The 16804-nt window shown below is 42.9% G+C and overlaps 1 protein-coding gene across 3 annotated transcripts in view; it reads right to left on the reverse strand.

The window, feature by feature from the left end:
* Positions 1–16804, reverse strand: part of LOC142801708 (E3 ubiquitin-protein ligase ubr3-like) — a 145158-nt gene that overhangs the window by 19371 nt on the left and 108983 nt on the right. For all 3 annotated transcript variants that reach the window (XM_075887554.1, XM_075887553.1, XM_075887555.1), the window contains 5 exons: positions 13653–13761; positions 10230–10327; positions 9231–9355; positions 5383–5481; positions 2991–3119 (listed from right to left, as the gene is read on the reverse strand). In XM_075887554.1, coding sequence (XP_075743669.1) covers positions 2991–3119; positions 5383–5481; positions 9231–9355; positions 10230–10327; positions 13653–13761 — 560 coding nt within the window. The remainder of the gene's footprint in view (positions 1–2990; positions 3120–5382; positions 5482–9230; positions 9356–10229; positions 10328–13652; positions 13762–16804) is intronic.

The following is a 16804-nucleotide window of genomic DNA, read 5'->3' on the forward strand; positions in this document are numbered from 1 at the left end:
AAGGTAAGATGCAGTGACCATAGAATGGTACGGGCTCGAATCCGCCTAGACTTGAAGAAGGAACGACAGAAACTGATACGCAAGAAGCAAATCAATGAGCTAGCACTGAGAGGGAAAGTACAGGAATTCAGAGTGTCACTGCAGAACAGGTACTCTGCTCTTAGCGAGGAAACCAACCTTAGCGTAGATACAATGAATGATAATCTGACGAGTATCATCACGGAGTGTGCAGTGGAAGTTGGAGGCAGGGTAGCTAGACAGGACACCGGCAAGCTTTCCCAGGAAACGAAGAACCTAGTTAAGAAGTGTCAAAACATGAAAGTGTCAAGTACAACAGACAAAATAGAACTGGCAGAGCTTTCGAAGCTGATTAATAGACGTAAAGTATGCGATGTAAGAAGGTATAACATGGAGAGAATTGAGCACGCTCTGAAAAACGGAGGAAGCGTCAAAGCAGTGAAGAGGAAACTTGGGATAGGCAAAAGGCGGATGTATGCACTAAGGGACAAAGAAGGCAAATTAACTACCAATATGGATAGGATAGTTAGAATAGCGGAGGAGTTTTACAGAGATCTGTACAGTAGCCGAGACAACCACGACCTTAATACTATAAGAACTAGCAGTAACCCAGACGACACCCCACCGGTAATGATAGAAGAAGTCAGAAAAGCTTTGGAGAGCATGCACAGAGGCAAAGCTGCTGGTGAGGATCAAGTAACATCAGATCTGCTGAAAGATGGAGGACAGATTGTGTTAGAAAAACTAGCCACTCTATTTACGAGGTGTCTCCTGACGGGAAAAGTACCAGAGTCTTGGAAGAACGCTAACATCATCTTAATACATAAGAAAGGAGATGACAAGGACTTGAAGAATTACAGGCCGATCAGCTTGCTCTCTGTAGTATACAAGCTATTTACAAAGGTAATTGCTAGCAGAGTAAAGAAAACATTAGAATTCAATCAACCAAAGGAACAAGCAGGATTTAGAACAGGCTACTCAACAATTGACCACATTCATACTATCAATCAGGTAATAGAGAAATGCTCAGAGTATAACCAACCACTATACATAGCCTTCATAGATTACGAGAAGGCGTTTGATTCAGTAGAAATATCAGCCGTCATGCAGACACTGCGGAATCAGGGCGTAGATGAAATATATATAAACATTCTGGAAGAAATCTACAGGGGATCAACTGCTACCATAGTGCTTCATAAAAAAAGCAACAGAATACCAATAAAGAAGGGTGTAAGGCAGGGGGACACAATCTCCCCAATGCTATTCACTGCGTGCTTACAGGACGTTTTCAGAAGCCTAGAATGGGAACAGTTAGGGATAAGAGTTAATGGAGAGTACCTCAGTAACCTGCGCTTCGCCGATGACATTGCATTGCTGAGTAACTCAGGGGACGAATTGCAACTCATGATTACGGAGTTAGACAAGGAGAGCAGAAAGGTGGGTCTTAAAATTAATCTGCAGAAAACGAAAGTAATGTACAACAACCTCGGAAAGGAGCAGCGCTTTGCGATAGGTAATAGTGCACTTGAAGTTGTAAAAGACTATGTCTACTTAGGGCAGGTAATAACCGCAGAGCCTAACCACGAGATTGAAGTAACTAGAAGAATAAGAATGGGGTGGAGCCTATTCAGCAGACACTCTCAAATTATGACAAGTAGATTGCCACTGTCCCTCAAGAGGAAGGTATATAACAGCTGTATCTTGCCGGTACTTAGCTACGGAGCAGAAACCTGGAGACTCACAAAGAGGGTTCAACTTAAATTGAGGACGACGCAGCGAGCAATGGAAAGAAAAATGGTAGGTGTAACCTTAAGAGACATGGAGAGAGCAGAGTGGATTAGGGGACAAACGGGAGTTAAGGATATCATAGCTGCAATAAAGAAGAGGAAATGGACATGGGCCGGGCATGTAGCACGTAGGCAGGATAACCGCTGGTCATTAAGGGTCACCAACTGGATTCCCAGAGAAGGGAAGCGGGGTAGGGGGAGACAGAAGGTTAGGTGGGCAGATGAGATTAAGAAGTTTGCGGGTATAAATTGGCAACAGCAAGCAAAGGACCGGGTTAACTGGCGGAACATGGGAGAGGCCTTTGTCCTGCAGTGGACGTAGACAGGCTGATGATGATGATGATGATGATGCATTCACAAAGCAACAGAGCGTATCGCTGTTTAGTTTTTTACAGCTTCGATTTTTACGAAATCAGCAATTGTTTTAGTTCAGATTGCTTCCCACTTGTAGTGTATGCAAGTAGTGTATGCAAGTTTTATCAGATTCAATTCAGTATTTTTTGAGAAAATGTACACTGAAGTTAAAAAATTCACAAAAAATACATTTCAAGAAAAACGAAGATTTATGCGCGCATACTGCTAACGTCAGAGAGTGTGCTGCACCCTTTGGGTGCGGCATTTAAACCGTTCGAAGTGGCCACTCGACGTCAGGCTTCCACAGGTTTGTTCCTCAGAGTGTAGTGAATTTTTCGCTGACAGAATTGCAAATGCGACTTTTAGGGGCAAAGCTCCTTAAGCCGTGGGTCTGTCTATCCCTTGTATGTATGTAGTAGTACGAAGCCACCGATGGCGCACACCTGCTCTAGAGTGGGTATGGGCCACAGGGGATGCGAGATGGGAGATGGCGGTACTTGTAGTGTTCACTAGACGGAGGACACAAAAACGGACGGATAGACGCGCGGACGTACGGACGGATAGATGCACAAACAGACAGATGGATGAACGGACTCAAGGACTGAGGCATGGACAGACGGGCGGATGCATAGATGAATGCACATATAGCCGCGTGAACGGACGGATAAAAGCATGGACGGGCTGACGAACGCTTCGCTTCACTCATCATTCACTCCGTGGATATGCTGTGATTTTTTTGGGGAGGTTTACCCTACCATACATCTTTAACTGTGGTAGCACAGAGACAGCCAAAAGTGAGAACTTAAGTGCGGCCTATTAATGTACGCTCACCGCAGTGGTGGGCAGCTTCTCCTCGAAGAGGTGTGACTGCAACAGGGCGGCAACTCGCAGGAATGGTCCGCACATGGCCACCACTTGCTTCTCCAGCAGGGGCCCCGACAGCTGTTGGCTTTTCTGCCGCTGGCCGATCCGAAATTGCATGCAGAAGGTGTGAACAAAGTAAAAGTAACATCAGTCTTGATGCGAAAGAAAAAGTTCCCAGTGCATTCAACTCATACTGTTTTTTACAGGCCAATGAACTGTCAAATTAAGAGTAAAGTCAACCATGCACTCAATGTGCAGTTTTTTTTTGGGGGGGGGGGGGGTGGGGGCGTTGATTAAGCTGTTCAATTTTGAAAATTTGATTGTTAAAACTGAATATTTGAGAAAAATATTGTTAAACTCCTATATAAAAGGCATCCACTGAGAAGCTATTCTTGTCTTTTACAGTCAAACACTTTTATAAGAAACACTGATATAAGAGACAAATAGGTATAAGAGACACCAGTGTGCCTGCAATAAAATGCGGGTAGGCAGAAAAATGCAGCCAAGATATCCTGCTTATAAGAGACATCTCCTATAAAAGGCGAGGATTGCTACCCAGAGCATGCCTCTTATAAAGTGGTTCAACTGTATATGAGACGTCTCTTAAAAGCAGGGTACCTCGTATGCATTTATCAACCCGTATTTCACTGTAGGTGCTCTTATACCCATTTGTCTCTTATATCAGAGTCTCTTATACTGGGGTTCAATTGTAACAGCACAAGTCCTGTTGCAGTGCTATTGGGAAGAGCTTTAGCATATCTAAGAAAGCGTGTGACACAAGCGCAAAACTTCACAAGCAAAGGAGTGTGCCAAGCATAATTGTTAAAAACAAACAAAAAAAGATTGAATTGTCTGCACTTTATTAGTCTGCACTCTATTACTAAAGCAAGAATGAAAAATGTGGGTGAATTGGCCTAGTATACCTTTCACTGTGGGTGAGTGTGTTAACAAGGAGGTGGGACGCGATGATTAATGCAAAGCAAACAGCTCCCGCTTCAAGGGCACTGCCACGTTTTAAATGCAAAATAGTCTATGCAGGTGTCTCTTTCGAAATTGCAATAAAAGTAGAGGCGTCCTCCATGCATAACTGCAGTTACATTGTGCGCATGACCAGGATCTACCCATTACGATTTAGTGTGTAGCATGGTGTCACGCGCACAGTAATGAATCTCTCTAATGCACTCCAAAACATATTTGCACAAGTGGCCTTTTTTTTTCTTTGTCCTATTTTGTCCTGGGCGGTGTGTGTGGCAATCGTTGTTTGCAAGTCAACCTAATACCTCAAGCTCAGCACTAGTTTTACCATACAGTAGGCGTTCATGTTTTTTTCCCTAGTGCCCCCTTTAGGGACCAAACTGGTTTGTACTGAAATGTGTAAACATTGTAGAAGGTCTAACACTGTCCTGCTTTATGTCATGTCATATTGGTTAAGGTTGACGTGAGCATTCTGTGCCATTCACATGAGAGGCAGGCAGCAACGACATGAAACAAAACACGCACACAGTCACACAATAAGTATGACCTATGCATGTACAGTCGAACCCCTATATAAGAAACACTTTAACACCAGCAGCTGTACGCCGTGAAAAGTATCTGACAACGCCAGATGGAAGTAGGGTATCGTGGAGTGGCAACTTTTGTATTATTTTATACCATTCTTATCATCCATCATTCACGGCTAGCTGATTTTGTTGATAATGTGGACGAACAGCCGCTCCGATTAGTTACCACACTGGCCAAGCGCGAGCATAATGATAAGCATTGGAATCAGAAAAGGCATCATTCCGCGGTTGCACCCAGCAGCTGCGTGAAGGATGAACTGAGCGATTAAGCTTCAGCTTCGGATTGTCTGCGGCTCGAAAAGTCAAAAGCAAGCCAGTGGCAAAAGCCGGGCAGTCTCATTGCCATCGCCATCGAGCAATGGCGGCGTCCATGCTTGCTGAACAGCGGCAGTTTCTGGTGCTGCCAATGCGTGTTTTAGACTTACTTCGTTGACGCATATTCAGGCTATGAAAATGCATCTAAATGTTAAAGATTGGGTTTACTGCATAGAAATAAGTATCTGAGCCTGGAGTTGCAACGTAAAATTTCGTTGAAGCAGGATGATAGAAGGAAAAGTGTTCATTGTGGCGACATTATTTATGCATTTACTCCTATGAAATGCTGACGGAGAGTCATGAAATATTTGTTGAAGAGGCGTTCGTTGTAGCGGAGTTTGACTGTATATTGAAAAGTGCATTACTCGAGAGTTCTTTAGGTGGTGCCTACTGGCCATGGAGGTTTATGTTCAATAGATAACAAAATGGATGAATTGGTAAATACACAAAGGACCCATTTGAGTCCCACCACTTGTGCTCACCACTTGTGCGTCCATGTCTTCGTCGTCAATGTACAGGTTGCCCTGCTCCAGCTGCTCCACCAGAAGGCCGAGCACGGAGTCTGCGGATTCCAGGGAATTCTACAAATAGACAAAAGAACCACGGCAGGGATTAACTTGCAGCTGGCAATGAAAATGAACGCATGGTTCTTTCTGGCCTAGTCTACTACATGTTCAAGGGCGATTTACCGTCAGCCTCTCTATTTTTCCATTTGAATGAACAGGTCTAAAGGGACACTAGAAAAGCAAACTTATTTTTTTTGTAGCAGTGAACTACTCTTCTACAATAACAATAACAACACTCTTGTTTTTAGATGACAGTTGATAAGTGCAAAAATGTGAAAAAAAAAGACAAAGAAATGCAGTGGGCATCACCACCTTCATCAAGTTCATGCAACAACTCAACATGACATCCTAGATCTTTGGTGGCACCTGCTACTATCCGCGTAATTATCTGTAAAACGAAGTTACACTGTGTGGCAGCCAGAGACTGCCAAGAAAGCCTCAGGAAATTTTACTCAGCCAATGCGTCCAAAGTATGAGAGACATTAAACTTTTATTTCATGATTACATGACCACACTAATGTTTTGGGGCGAGATTCGAATATAACCTTTGTCTGCTCTTGCAATGGCGAACCTACCACATTACAACCAAGCAAGTACCAATAAAGAAGTGGAACATAGCTGCGCAAAAGTTATGTAAGGGCACCCGCTTAACCTGAGAGCAAATGTGCAGAAGGGGCATGCAAGGCATATGGCATCTGCTCAATCCTAAGCTTCAACCTTGGTGAGAAGGTCTGGATCACGGGGCGGGTGATTCAGACCTGCTTGCCAAGATCGGATCTGAGGACCTAGCAAATGCAATATGCCTTGCATGCCCCTTTTGCATGTTTGCTCTCAGGTTTAGCGGGTGCCTTTACATAGGTCGGCCAGGGAGCAGAGACTCCTGGCCGACAAACCCTTGTTGCCTCCCGAATTGAGGAAACCATTTGCATAATTCTTGAATAAAAACTGTTCTCCTTCTGCTTGGTACAATCGCTGAATTCAAAGCCTAGCTAGCCAATGCACAAAAACGAAGACCTTCCACAAGCATGCGTATGAAGCTTACTGTGAAAAATTAAAGCAAGGACCATTAATGCACCACAGAAACCAACAAAAGGCTGCCCTGAGTCAGCAGAGAATGCAAGGTTATGCTTGCAGAAGTGGAACAGGATACATGAGTTTGGGAGTAGTCCATGGAGCAGCCGAAAGTGCCTTTTGTAACAGGCTCGGAGCATCCAAAAAGACATTTTGGAGCAGGCTGAGAGCATCCGGAATGGCCTTTTCGAGCAAGTTTGGTGCAGTCAGAGTGAGCATTCAGAGCAGATGTGGCCCCGTTTCACAGCATTTGTGAAGCATAATTTGTGCAACAGCCTCAAATTCAACAGCCTCAACAGCCTGCGCAATAGCAATTATGTGAAAATTCTAGACAGGTTTTCACTGTCCCCGTCCCATATAAAGTACAAATTGATAACATCCAACCAGCACAGTATGTTCTACCTCCCCCTCCCCCCCCCCCCCCCGCGGGTAAAAGCGCACGAGCGGAGGCGACGAACGCACCTGAAACAGTGATCAAATGAGCCGGCCAATCTCTGTTTTTTGGAGGGCAGATGCAATAACATCACCCCAATACACCGATACGAAGGCCTATCATCGAAGCAGATGAAAGGTAACACGACCGTCATCAACAAGCATGACAAGACGCGGGGAGGGGTGGTGGGAAGTTGTCGCTTTCACTATGATTGCGGTCACGATTGCTGGCACATGCAAGAGCTTGGCGACCATCAGTGGACTGCGTGCTATGCTCCCATTACGAAAAGACTGTGCTGTCCCTGAAACGGCCGTATTCTTTTACACCAGCGTTTCTTACACCAGCCACTAGACATCGATGGTCTAGTGACTAAGGCCCTCGGCTGCTAATCCACGGGTCGCGGAATCGAATCCCAGCCACAATGGCCACATTTATTATGGAGGCGAAAATCCTTGAGGCCTATGTGCTTAGATTTAGAAACACGTTAAAGAACCCCAGGTGGTCGTAATCTCTGGAGCCCTGCACTACAGTCTCTCTCATGATCACATTGTGGTTTTGGGACGTTAAACTGCAACAATTATCATTATTATTACACCAGCGTTTTGTAGAGTTACGTCAGATCGGAATGAAAAAAGTTAGTGGACAGTCTCACTTTGTATAATACTGCAACTTTTTGCTACCGGATTCACTGCTTCACCCTAGCGGTGAAACTCACTTTTTAACTATGTACAGCCACCCTTTTTTTTAACTGAACACGCGAGTGTCAACCACCAAGTCGATAAGTGCTGTATTATGAAGCACAGTGGCGAAATGAACAAGAATACTCACATGAGGTCAATGAGCAGTCCTGTGCACCTGCTTTTGCTAGCCTGTTTCGGGAACGAAATACCACCCGCCCTTATTCTGAGCACCGATAGTTTTTTGTTTTGCTGAACGCTGCCACCAAGTTCTACACAGTTTCACTGCAAGGACAAAGCACTGAATGCGGTAATAACCTATTGTAAAGTACACGCAGTATAGTTGGCAGCTAACTTTTGAATGCAATATCATGTAACTCTATAAAACACTGGTGTAAAAGAATATGGCTGTTCCAGGGAGAGATGCTCTTTTGCATAGTCTCTTTTGTGTTTAAAGCGCAGCACGCAGAAGGTTCTACGAGCCATTAGTGCCAATGCCTGCCACTTACAATTAAAGTTCCCAGCTGCTGCTCGAGCTGGTCACAGCCTTGACGAAACTGACTGAAACTATGACCATTATCATGAAACCGAAAACACAATGTTTCAGCCAAGTTTTCAGGCACAGGGCTTGATGGCTGTCGTGCCTTGGGGCTCATTCGGGTGCTACAGCACACTACAGTGCTGATAAATGAGTTTGGCGCAGCAGCGGTGGTTCGAAGCAGGTTGGAGCAAATAAATAAGTTTAGCACACAATGGCCCAAACGGCACAGGTGTTCCACCTCTGTGCTTGCTATTTATGGTAAAAGGTCACGCAGAATTGATAGCGGTACCCCAGCGATGCCCCCCAGTGACGCTGGCACTTGCAATGTGCATCGACTTCTAGTGTGGTACTTATGGAATGGCCCACGAAAGATAGGCAAAGCAGAGCTTCAGCCACTGCAGCTGAAATTTTTAAGCCTTACAGATATTTCATTAGCCTGAAATTTGTAAACTTTACAAAGAGTAAAGAATAGCTAGCATGTATAAGATTGGCAAGTTCAGCGGGTTTAGCCCTGTCAAGCGTAACAGCACGATTACCACATTGGACACGGAGCAGGATGAAACAACAAAAGAGCTAGCATAGAAGCAAACGCTGAGAAACCCTTGCACTGTGAAACCATCAAGCATGCATGCATGCAGTCACTGTCGCAGCAATACCAGCAGACTGCATGCAGTGCCATACACAAAACTAGGGGTGAACGATAGGAAACTTACACTTCCCTTCTAAATAATGTTTGTAAGGCAGCAGGTCAGACAATGGAATTATGTGTGTGCCCCGATTACAGCCCTATTTTTGTCCTTGATGTAGGCATGTACGTTAAGGATCCCCCAAGCCTAACTAAGGGTCACTGCACTGGTGAGTAAGCATGCCAAACTAAGTGACTACCACAGCCGAGGCTAATAAGGTTGCTGCAGACTAAGTAATCAAATGAAATAACTGAAACAAGCAAACGAGGCTGAAGGCTGAAGAAAGAGTTCTATTCAAGTTCTAAGGGCATTCTACATACTCATGCTCCTATCACAGAGCCGAACAAGACACCCACTGGAGAACCGAGGGTTTTCTGCTTGAACTGGGTCCGTGCCATGTGACCGAGGCTGCAGCTGATCTGCACCAAGGACTGGACGTAGTTGATTGCATACAGTGACCGTACCAGACATGTGTAGTACGCTGCAAAAAAAAGAGGGAAGGGAGGAGAAGAGACACACATGGTTTATGTCAAGAAAGTTCTCCGGAGATCTCATATTGATGAGTGAGAATATTTAAATCAAGTGAGGATTTCGGTTGTGAATATTCAACATACCAAACTTTTTGTTTAAATGCACTGAGAAAGTCCATTATTGCTCTCTTGCACACTATTTTCATTCCAGATTATCTTGAAGTGATGATTTTCTTCGTAACTCCTTTCGTTTAGACAGCCGTGTGCTTGCAAAGCAGCACATGATAGGTTTGATATTTTTGTACCACAAATCCTACTTGTAAAAAATGAGTGCATATCTGAAATCATCTTCATATAGTGAGCACGTCCCCAAAAAAAATCAATAGAAAATTTTAAAACAAGATTGTAAGTGCCATGACCCACCCGAACTGCAAGTGACAATACTTCCTGTAGTTTTTTTCATGCTCTAATCGCTCACACAACCACTGCTACCTACAGTCCGCAGTCTTTAAGTTGCAGTCTACAGAAATCTTTTCTTCAAACCCTGAGCCTTTCTCCCTATAAATTATGCCTGCACTGTGAAATTGAGCTGCTTGCTTACTGCCGAAGGAGGACGAGACTTTGAATTTACTTTTTTGGAACTGCTCACGTGTGCCCAACAGACAGTGGACTAATGCCAAAACAAGTGCTTACCATTTTCTTTGCCTAACTACCAAGAGCCCTTTTAGCTAAAGAAAAGCCCATTTTTAGACTGTCTTTTATCATCGTAAGAAGGTGAATACACGTTTGTGCATGCGGGCTGGCCACCATACGTCTCCCAGATTAATTGCCTTCCACTTATTTTTATGTTGGTGAAACAGAAGTGTGAAAAAAACCTCAGCCCACCTTTTTCAAGGTCCAGAGGCAAGGCCAGCACGAGCTCCAACAGCACAGCTGCGGGGTCACACACGAACACCGGTACTTTCCTTTCCACAGGCATCAAGCTGCGATACGTGCAGAAAAGTGCCCAATGTGATATCTCCCACAGGTACATACGCGTAAACAAATGCAAGAAAAACGGCAATGTCACAGTTTCAGCTCCAAAATGAACTTTCTTACAGACTCGGCCACAGACAATGTTCACTGCACCGAGCTATCGCTCGAACAATAGCGACATTTCAGACCATGCAAAGATATTACTTAATGCTCTAGTGTGCCCCTTTTACCTAGCTCTTTAATTACTATGCCTATTCAAATCGATCACCCGTGATCGACGCTTTAGATCATCAAATTTGGTATGTTGAATTTGTTTCTCGTGAACCCAGCACTTTTCAGAAGTTTGTCCAGCCACTCAACTTTCAGAATCAATTTAAATTAGCCCATTTCAGCAACATGAAAACATGAAAATTTTTCACAGGCCTGTGTGCCAACCAATGTATGTATGCTGTTGGGAAGATGCACATGGCTGGCAAACTTGACAGAAGTGTGTGCCCCTCGTGATTATGCTACTATAAGATGAAAGTTCTGTAATCAAAAGAACCTTTGCAAGTCAAATATCGAATTAATGTGTGAGCTTTGCAATCTTTTGAACAGCAACAATTACCAGAAATTTATGCCAGGTATTTTATAGAGAGCTGTTACTGAGCGTCAGAAAAAATTTATTCCAGAAAAAAAAAATATTTCCAAATGTCCGCTGCACGTACAAAGGGTGGAGGTGGCCTTCTCAGCCAGCTTCCAGCACGTTTGGTTTCGCTTGTATCATTATATCAAACACACGGCCGCATCTATTGTCACTAGTCGCTTTTATGGCGGCAGCATCACCTGCGCTACAAAAAACATGTGCCACTTGAAACTTTCTTGCAACCGCACCTGAATTGAGTGAGGACGAGAGTTTGATTATGACAGCACCTCAGCTTCGAGTTCAATGGCGATGATGTTTTGTGTCGGCTTAATCGAGACATCTGCAGGTGTTCATGGGTACGTTTTGTTTACAGCCTCATCTCTTTCAGCACAAGAGCATAGCTGCTGACCTTTGTGTACAATCTTATAGCTACTTTGTTTACGTGTGCGGTCCACACATCGCTGTGGAGCGGTGTGCTGGCACTGGCTGCAGAGCTCCTCCTCACAACCAGAAGGCCATTGGAGCACATCTTGGCCCTGGCCACTGAGCAGCGCAAAACGTTTGATCTTTTTTTTTATATAATGTGCAAATATGAAAAAAATGTGCTTTGAGGCACATATTGGAACGCCATCCTGTGCAGATTGAGGTGGCTCATGGAAAGAGGCGACGCTAGACAACATAGCGAAGTTCATTGGACATCTGATATATAGAGGGACTATTCACACTATGGACATCCATATATATTGGAACACCTGTATGCTCATGTCACAAAAAAAAAAAAAAGAATTACTGAGAAATGTGGACGACTTCACTTGTGTCCCACCAAAAAACCAAGCTATGCTTCATTTCATGGCATGAACAATGACGCAGCACCTCGGTTCCGATTCTCTTTGTCTATACGAATAGAAACATTTTGTACAGCATTTGTTATTTTTATATTATTTCTCGGCAATTCATCTTCTCAATGTATATTCTGAATTTTTTTTGTTCTGAATATTTTTGCATATGTGTTTTTTATTGCATTGTTTACTAGCCGGCAACTGAAAGTTACACACTTTTCATATTTTTGTTCATTCCAAAATATTTTTGTTGCTCCACAACATATATTTTTTTGGAAAGAGCATTTCATTGTGCAAAGTTTGGTATGCTGAAATGACTTTTTGAACCAGGAAAAATTATCTTCCAGAGACATATAAAAAATAACCGGTTTCGCGCGGTAACGAGAGTTAAAATGGATTTCAGAGCATCTTTTGCACTACATAAGTTTCTATCGAACCTCCTAGTTGCCTCCATGCACTTGGAAACAATGTTTCAGAGATCTACACTGGAGCAGCAGCATGCCTCATCAGTGGAACAGCCTTCTCATTTTGTTTGTTGACAGCTTATTGTGCTTTACGATAGTAACTTAATTGCATAATAAAACATGTTCTCTTTTAATGCCGCAATGCTTAAGCTTTTCTTCTAAGCCTATTTTTCTGGTCAAGCTTTGGGTGCCACAAAACCATGTGTAAAGGCCAGATGTGCAGAAAGAGACTCCTTAAAAATGTTTTACAGTGAAAGCTATAATGAGATCAAAACCTTGGTCACGCATGCCGCCGTAGTTGTCGGCCGCCGCCGGTGTCCATAACCACTATCACTAAATAAGGGAAAAATACCTAGTACCAAGGACACAGTGGGGCTCGAACCCGGGTTTGCTGCTCGAGACTTGTTCGCAAACTTGCCTTAGGCAGGCTTGATGTCGAGAAAGTAATCACGTTATATGAGTAATAAAGCGTTCTAGAACAACAAAAGAACAAGGCGAAGTCACACAACGCGAATAGCGTAACGAGTGGCTCGTCCAATGCTCCAACCCAATACAAAAGCCTGTTTTTGACAATTTATAAACTGCGGTCCATACCCACTTCAAGCATAATTCCACATCAAAGTCAGCCACTGCATAAACAATTGGCACTCAATTCCTTGCAAGTGTTTAGTAGATACAACGCTTCTCAGAAGAATGGCGAAAAATAGCATAGCGAATGCTGGTCTACTGCCCAGAAATTATTATTCATGATGCCATAGAGGGTACCCAGCAAAAGTGCTTGCAGCAGTTATCCAATAAGTATTTAAAAAAAGGCTCTTAAAGGCCGCTCTTCCAGCTTTCGCTGTGACTGTGGTGCACCTTCCGCGCAGGCTTGACGTTTTTTTTTTTTCATTCAGGCGCCACTTTTGAATGAGGAAACCTAAGAATTAAGTTTCCAGCTTACTCCGCTACATTTTTAATCACTGCTCTGTGTTCACTTCGAACCACTTTGAACTTCATTTAAAACAAAAAATGCGATCAAAGTAACTGTGAGCACAGTGGAAACACAAAAGAGTTGCAATAAAGCAAGTGACTGCAAGGGCAAAAAGTAAGGGTAATATTTATCGACTCTACTACATTACACCTCATGCGTGAGTGTTGCAAGGGTTGAGATGCCCTTTGGCAAAACACACATGTGAGCTGATAGCCGTAATTTAGCATTGCTCAACACATTCCTTTGTGACACTTTTTCAATGTGAACATGCATTGCCGACAAGAAATTCACAGAAGCTTTTGGCTTGTAAATCCCACCTGGCTTATACGAATTTAGATACTGCATGATAAACCACAGTTGTCACCAGGACCCAATATTGGGTCACTCAATAGGAAACGGCCATAACTGAATGGCTAGCAGTGATCATGCTACCTGGTAAGGTTGTCAGTGAGCACCATGCCAGTGAGTTGCGACCAAAAGGGTGCTTGCCGTCGCTCCATCCACCGGTCTGCGTGTAATGCCAATACCCGGAACAAAGGCACTGCATATGCACGCAAAAAATATTAGCGCCACTTGATTAGCACAGGCTTTCAACTTCATTGAAATACATATCTGCAAAAGGAATACAGTCTTATACTGCACTACTTCTTTGTAACCTTTATAACGTACCTTGCAGAAAATCACGCAAAAGCACAGCACTGTTTTAAGTATATATACCACACTTTTGTTAAGCTCCGCGCTCTATGTATCAAACACCATTCTATGCAAACCATTAGATGCATGCATCTTTTAAAGGTACACTGAAGGCAAATAACGATTTATGTCAGAGTGAAAGCATAATTTATGACATCTAAAATGGCAATATTATCAACAGCAGTGTCCTACTTACCGATAAATTAAACTAAATGTATCTATCACACGACGTATGTCATGAGTGGGACATTTGTGAAATGATCCCGATGACATAAGAGTGTTCGACTACAGTTCATCACTAGTAATCAAACTAGCTGCAATGAAAAAACACCCTTCCGTGCATCAAGAGACACAATAAAATACTGCTTGTCTGTTTGTTTTTTTTATAGAAAAAAAAACCGCCTGGCATTACTATGGTGAATGGTGCGAGTGGTTCAAAAATTCAATTTTCGCCTGGTTTGGCTGAAGCGCCTTGATCTTGGGAAAGTACCGCCATCCACTGTACCCCCCGTCGTGCCCTCAACCTCCTCTCTCCCTCCTCACCCCCCTCTGCATCCTCCCGGTCTCCAACACTTTTTTTGAAAGATGATTGGTCTCCTTCGCGGTTGCCCTTGGAGACGCGTGGATCTTGCGCTTTGCTTGTGTTTTTCTTTTTCGCTCGCACATTTTTTTCTCCGACGCTCTGCATAACAACCGTAGCGCGCTTTGTTCAGCTTTCTAGCAGCGAGAAACAGCAGTGTGAGGGAAAATGAGCAAGGCACATGCTTCAAAATGCAGATTGCTCACATAGCAAGAATTTGGTTGACGCATGCTGATGACGATGTAAAATGACGAAAATTAACTCTGTAAGCCTTGTGCAACACAGCTGTGTAAAGTAGCCACGCAGACTATAAGCAAGAAAATTTACTGTTTTCCAGTTAGGAGAACCACTTGCTGCTGTTTGCTATACGAAAGGGCTGCCACGCTGGTTCAACAACGCAAAAGGCCTCCCTCCCGGTCTGATATACGTACTAGTACTTCACAAGAAGTGGTGGGTTAAAGATAACTAAATGCTCAGATTTTCAATGAAGCTCGGGGGAAACGGGCTGGTGTTAGCTAGAGCCAACTACAGTGCAGCAATGGGGACAAGAGAAGGTGTGCAGTAGAGGCCTGAGACAGAGATGTGACGGGTAGTACAATATATGAACTTATAGTCCGTCAAAACTTAAAAAGACCGAAGAAGCTTCACCCTTATGACTTAAGTGTGGGAGCCAACTGCCACAGAAAAAAAGTAGAGATGAGTGAATAGCGAAATTTTGGGTGTGAATCGAATTCAAATACTGAAGTGTGAGTGCATAACTAATAGAATATTTTTGAAACAGTTCGAAGTGATATTACAGAAAAATTTGGAGAGGACTTCTATGCATAATCTTATCAGATATAGCAACATCAGTGTTTATTTTCACTAGGTTGATGAAGCGCTCGCAAGGTGTTAGTTTATAATTGCCTTTTCAAGAACGAGGCAAGGCAGAGGCCAAATCGTATTAGTGCATGATTTAGTACGATCGCTGCCAGCAACACTTTGCACGTGAAAGGCAAAGATGCTATTTCTTTAGCCTCTCCTTCTTTTTCAACTTCAGTGCAAGCCCAACCGATGTGGCATAAAAAGTTGTGCTTCCTTCGAGTTAGGAGGTACCAATCTGCCTTGTAGATGTCGACATAAATGAACACTTGAAATTTTAGATGCTACAAATTTAAGGTGTCTGATTTCTTGGACTTCCTGCCCAAATTTCAGGTCTAAAACAGCATTAATTGAGCCCCCACCTCTGCCCCATTTATAGGCTTGTGCGAATATTCAAATGCTTTGATTATTTGAATGATTATTACTGTATCTGAATACATATAGATTCTAATTCAAATTGCTAAAATTTTTGTAAAATTTGAATTGAATGAATAGGGAAACTTATAATTGACTGCATAAAACTCTTCGTAGAGGTGATTTCACTGCCGTGAAGTGGTGCTGAGCTGTGAAAACACCTAACCAAAGAAAATGTGCACTGTCGCGAAGCTCCTCTTCAAGGTTAAATGAACATATTACCCTCTCATCAATTCATCAGTTCTTTAGCTTAAAAGCTTGTTTTTTAGGTTTGAAAGCTTGTTAAACCAGCTTAAGTGCTCTAAATAATAAATAAACAATAAATAATAAAAATAAATAATAAATAAATAAGCTCTAAAACGTAACATATTTTACCGGTTGTCACTTGCATTCTACCAAATGTCCAATCACGCTACTATTGAAAGTTGTTTCCACTTCCTTTGTGCCAACAAGAATGGCCTTTCCACAAGTCTTGTTGTAACTTTTAAAAAAATATTGTGCGGGTTAGTTAGGTCATGACAAATATGCCAATTTCTGCTTATAATATGTGGTATATATTATTAGAGCTCAATTCGAAATTATTCAACCAAGATCACTACTTGCTTCGAACCTGAAATTCATATTTGCAAACGCATACACATCTATCCTCTCCATGTTGAAACCACCGTTTTCTCGAGCCAATACAATCGCTATCGTAACAAAACCTAAAAGGCAAACTTGCCGCAGTAGCGTAGTGCGTTGAGGCAAAGCTTACTGAAAATCTGTAGGGATAATTTTTGGTTGGACGTTGACTGAATTGTATCTAAAAAATTCAGCCGTAGCAGAACATGAAAGGCCGCTTTGCCGCTATACGAGAATATAATTAGGTGAAGCATATTACAGGTCTGAAGGGGTCACTTCCAATTGGACGTTGACTGCATTTGTTTTTGGGAAGTTCGAGTAGTTCGAAAAATAAAAATTCCAGTGCGAATTGAATCGAATACCAAGCACTATTTGAAAAATATTTGAAATTTCAAATATTCGCACACCCCTAAAA

Source organism: Rhipicephalus microplus, chromosome 1, assembly GCF_043290135.1.
Source record: "Rhipicephalus microplus isolate Deutch F79 chromosome 1, USDA_Rmic, whole genome shotgun sequence".
Classification (NCBI taxonomy): Eukaryota; Metazoa; Arthropoda; class Arachnida; order Ixodida; family Ixodidae; genus Rhipicephalus; species Rhipicephalus microplus.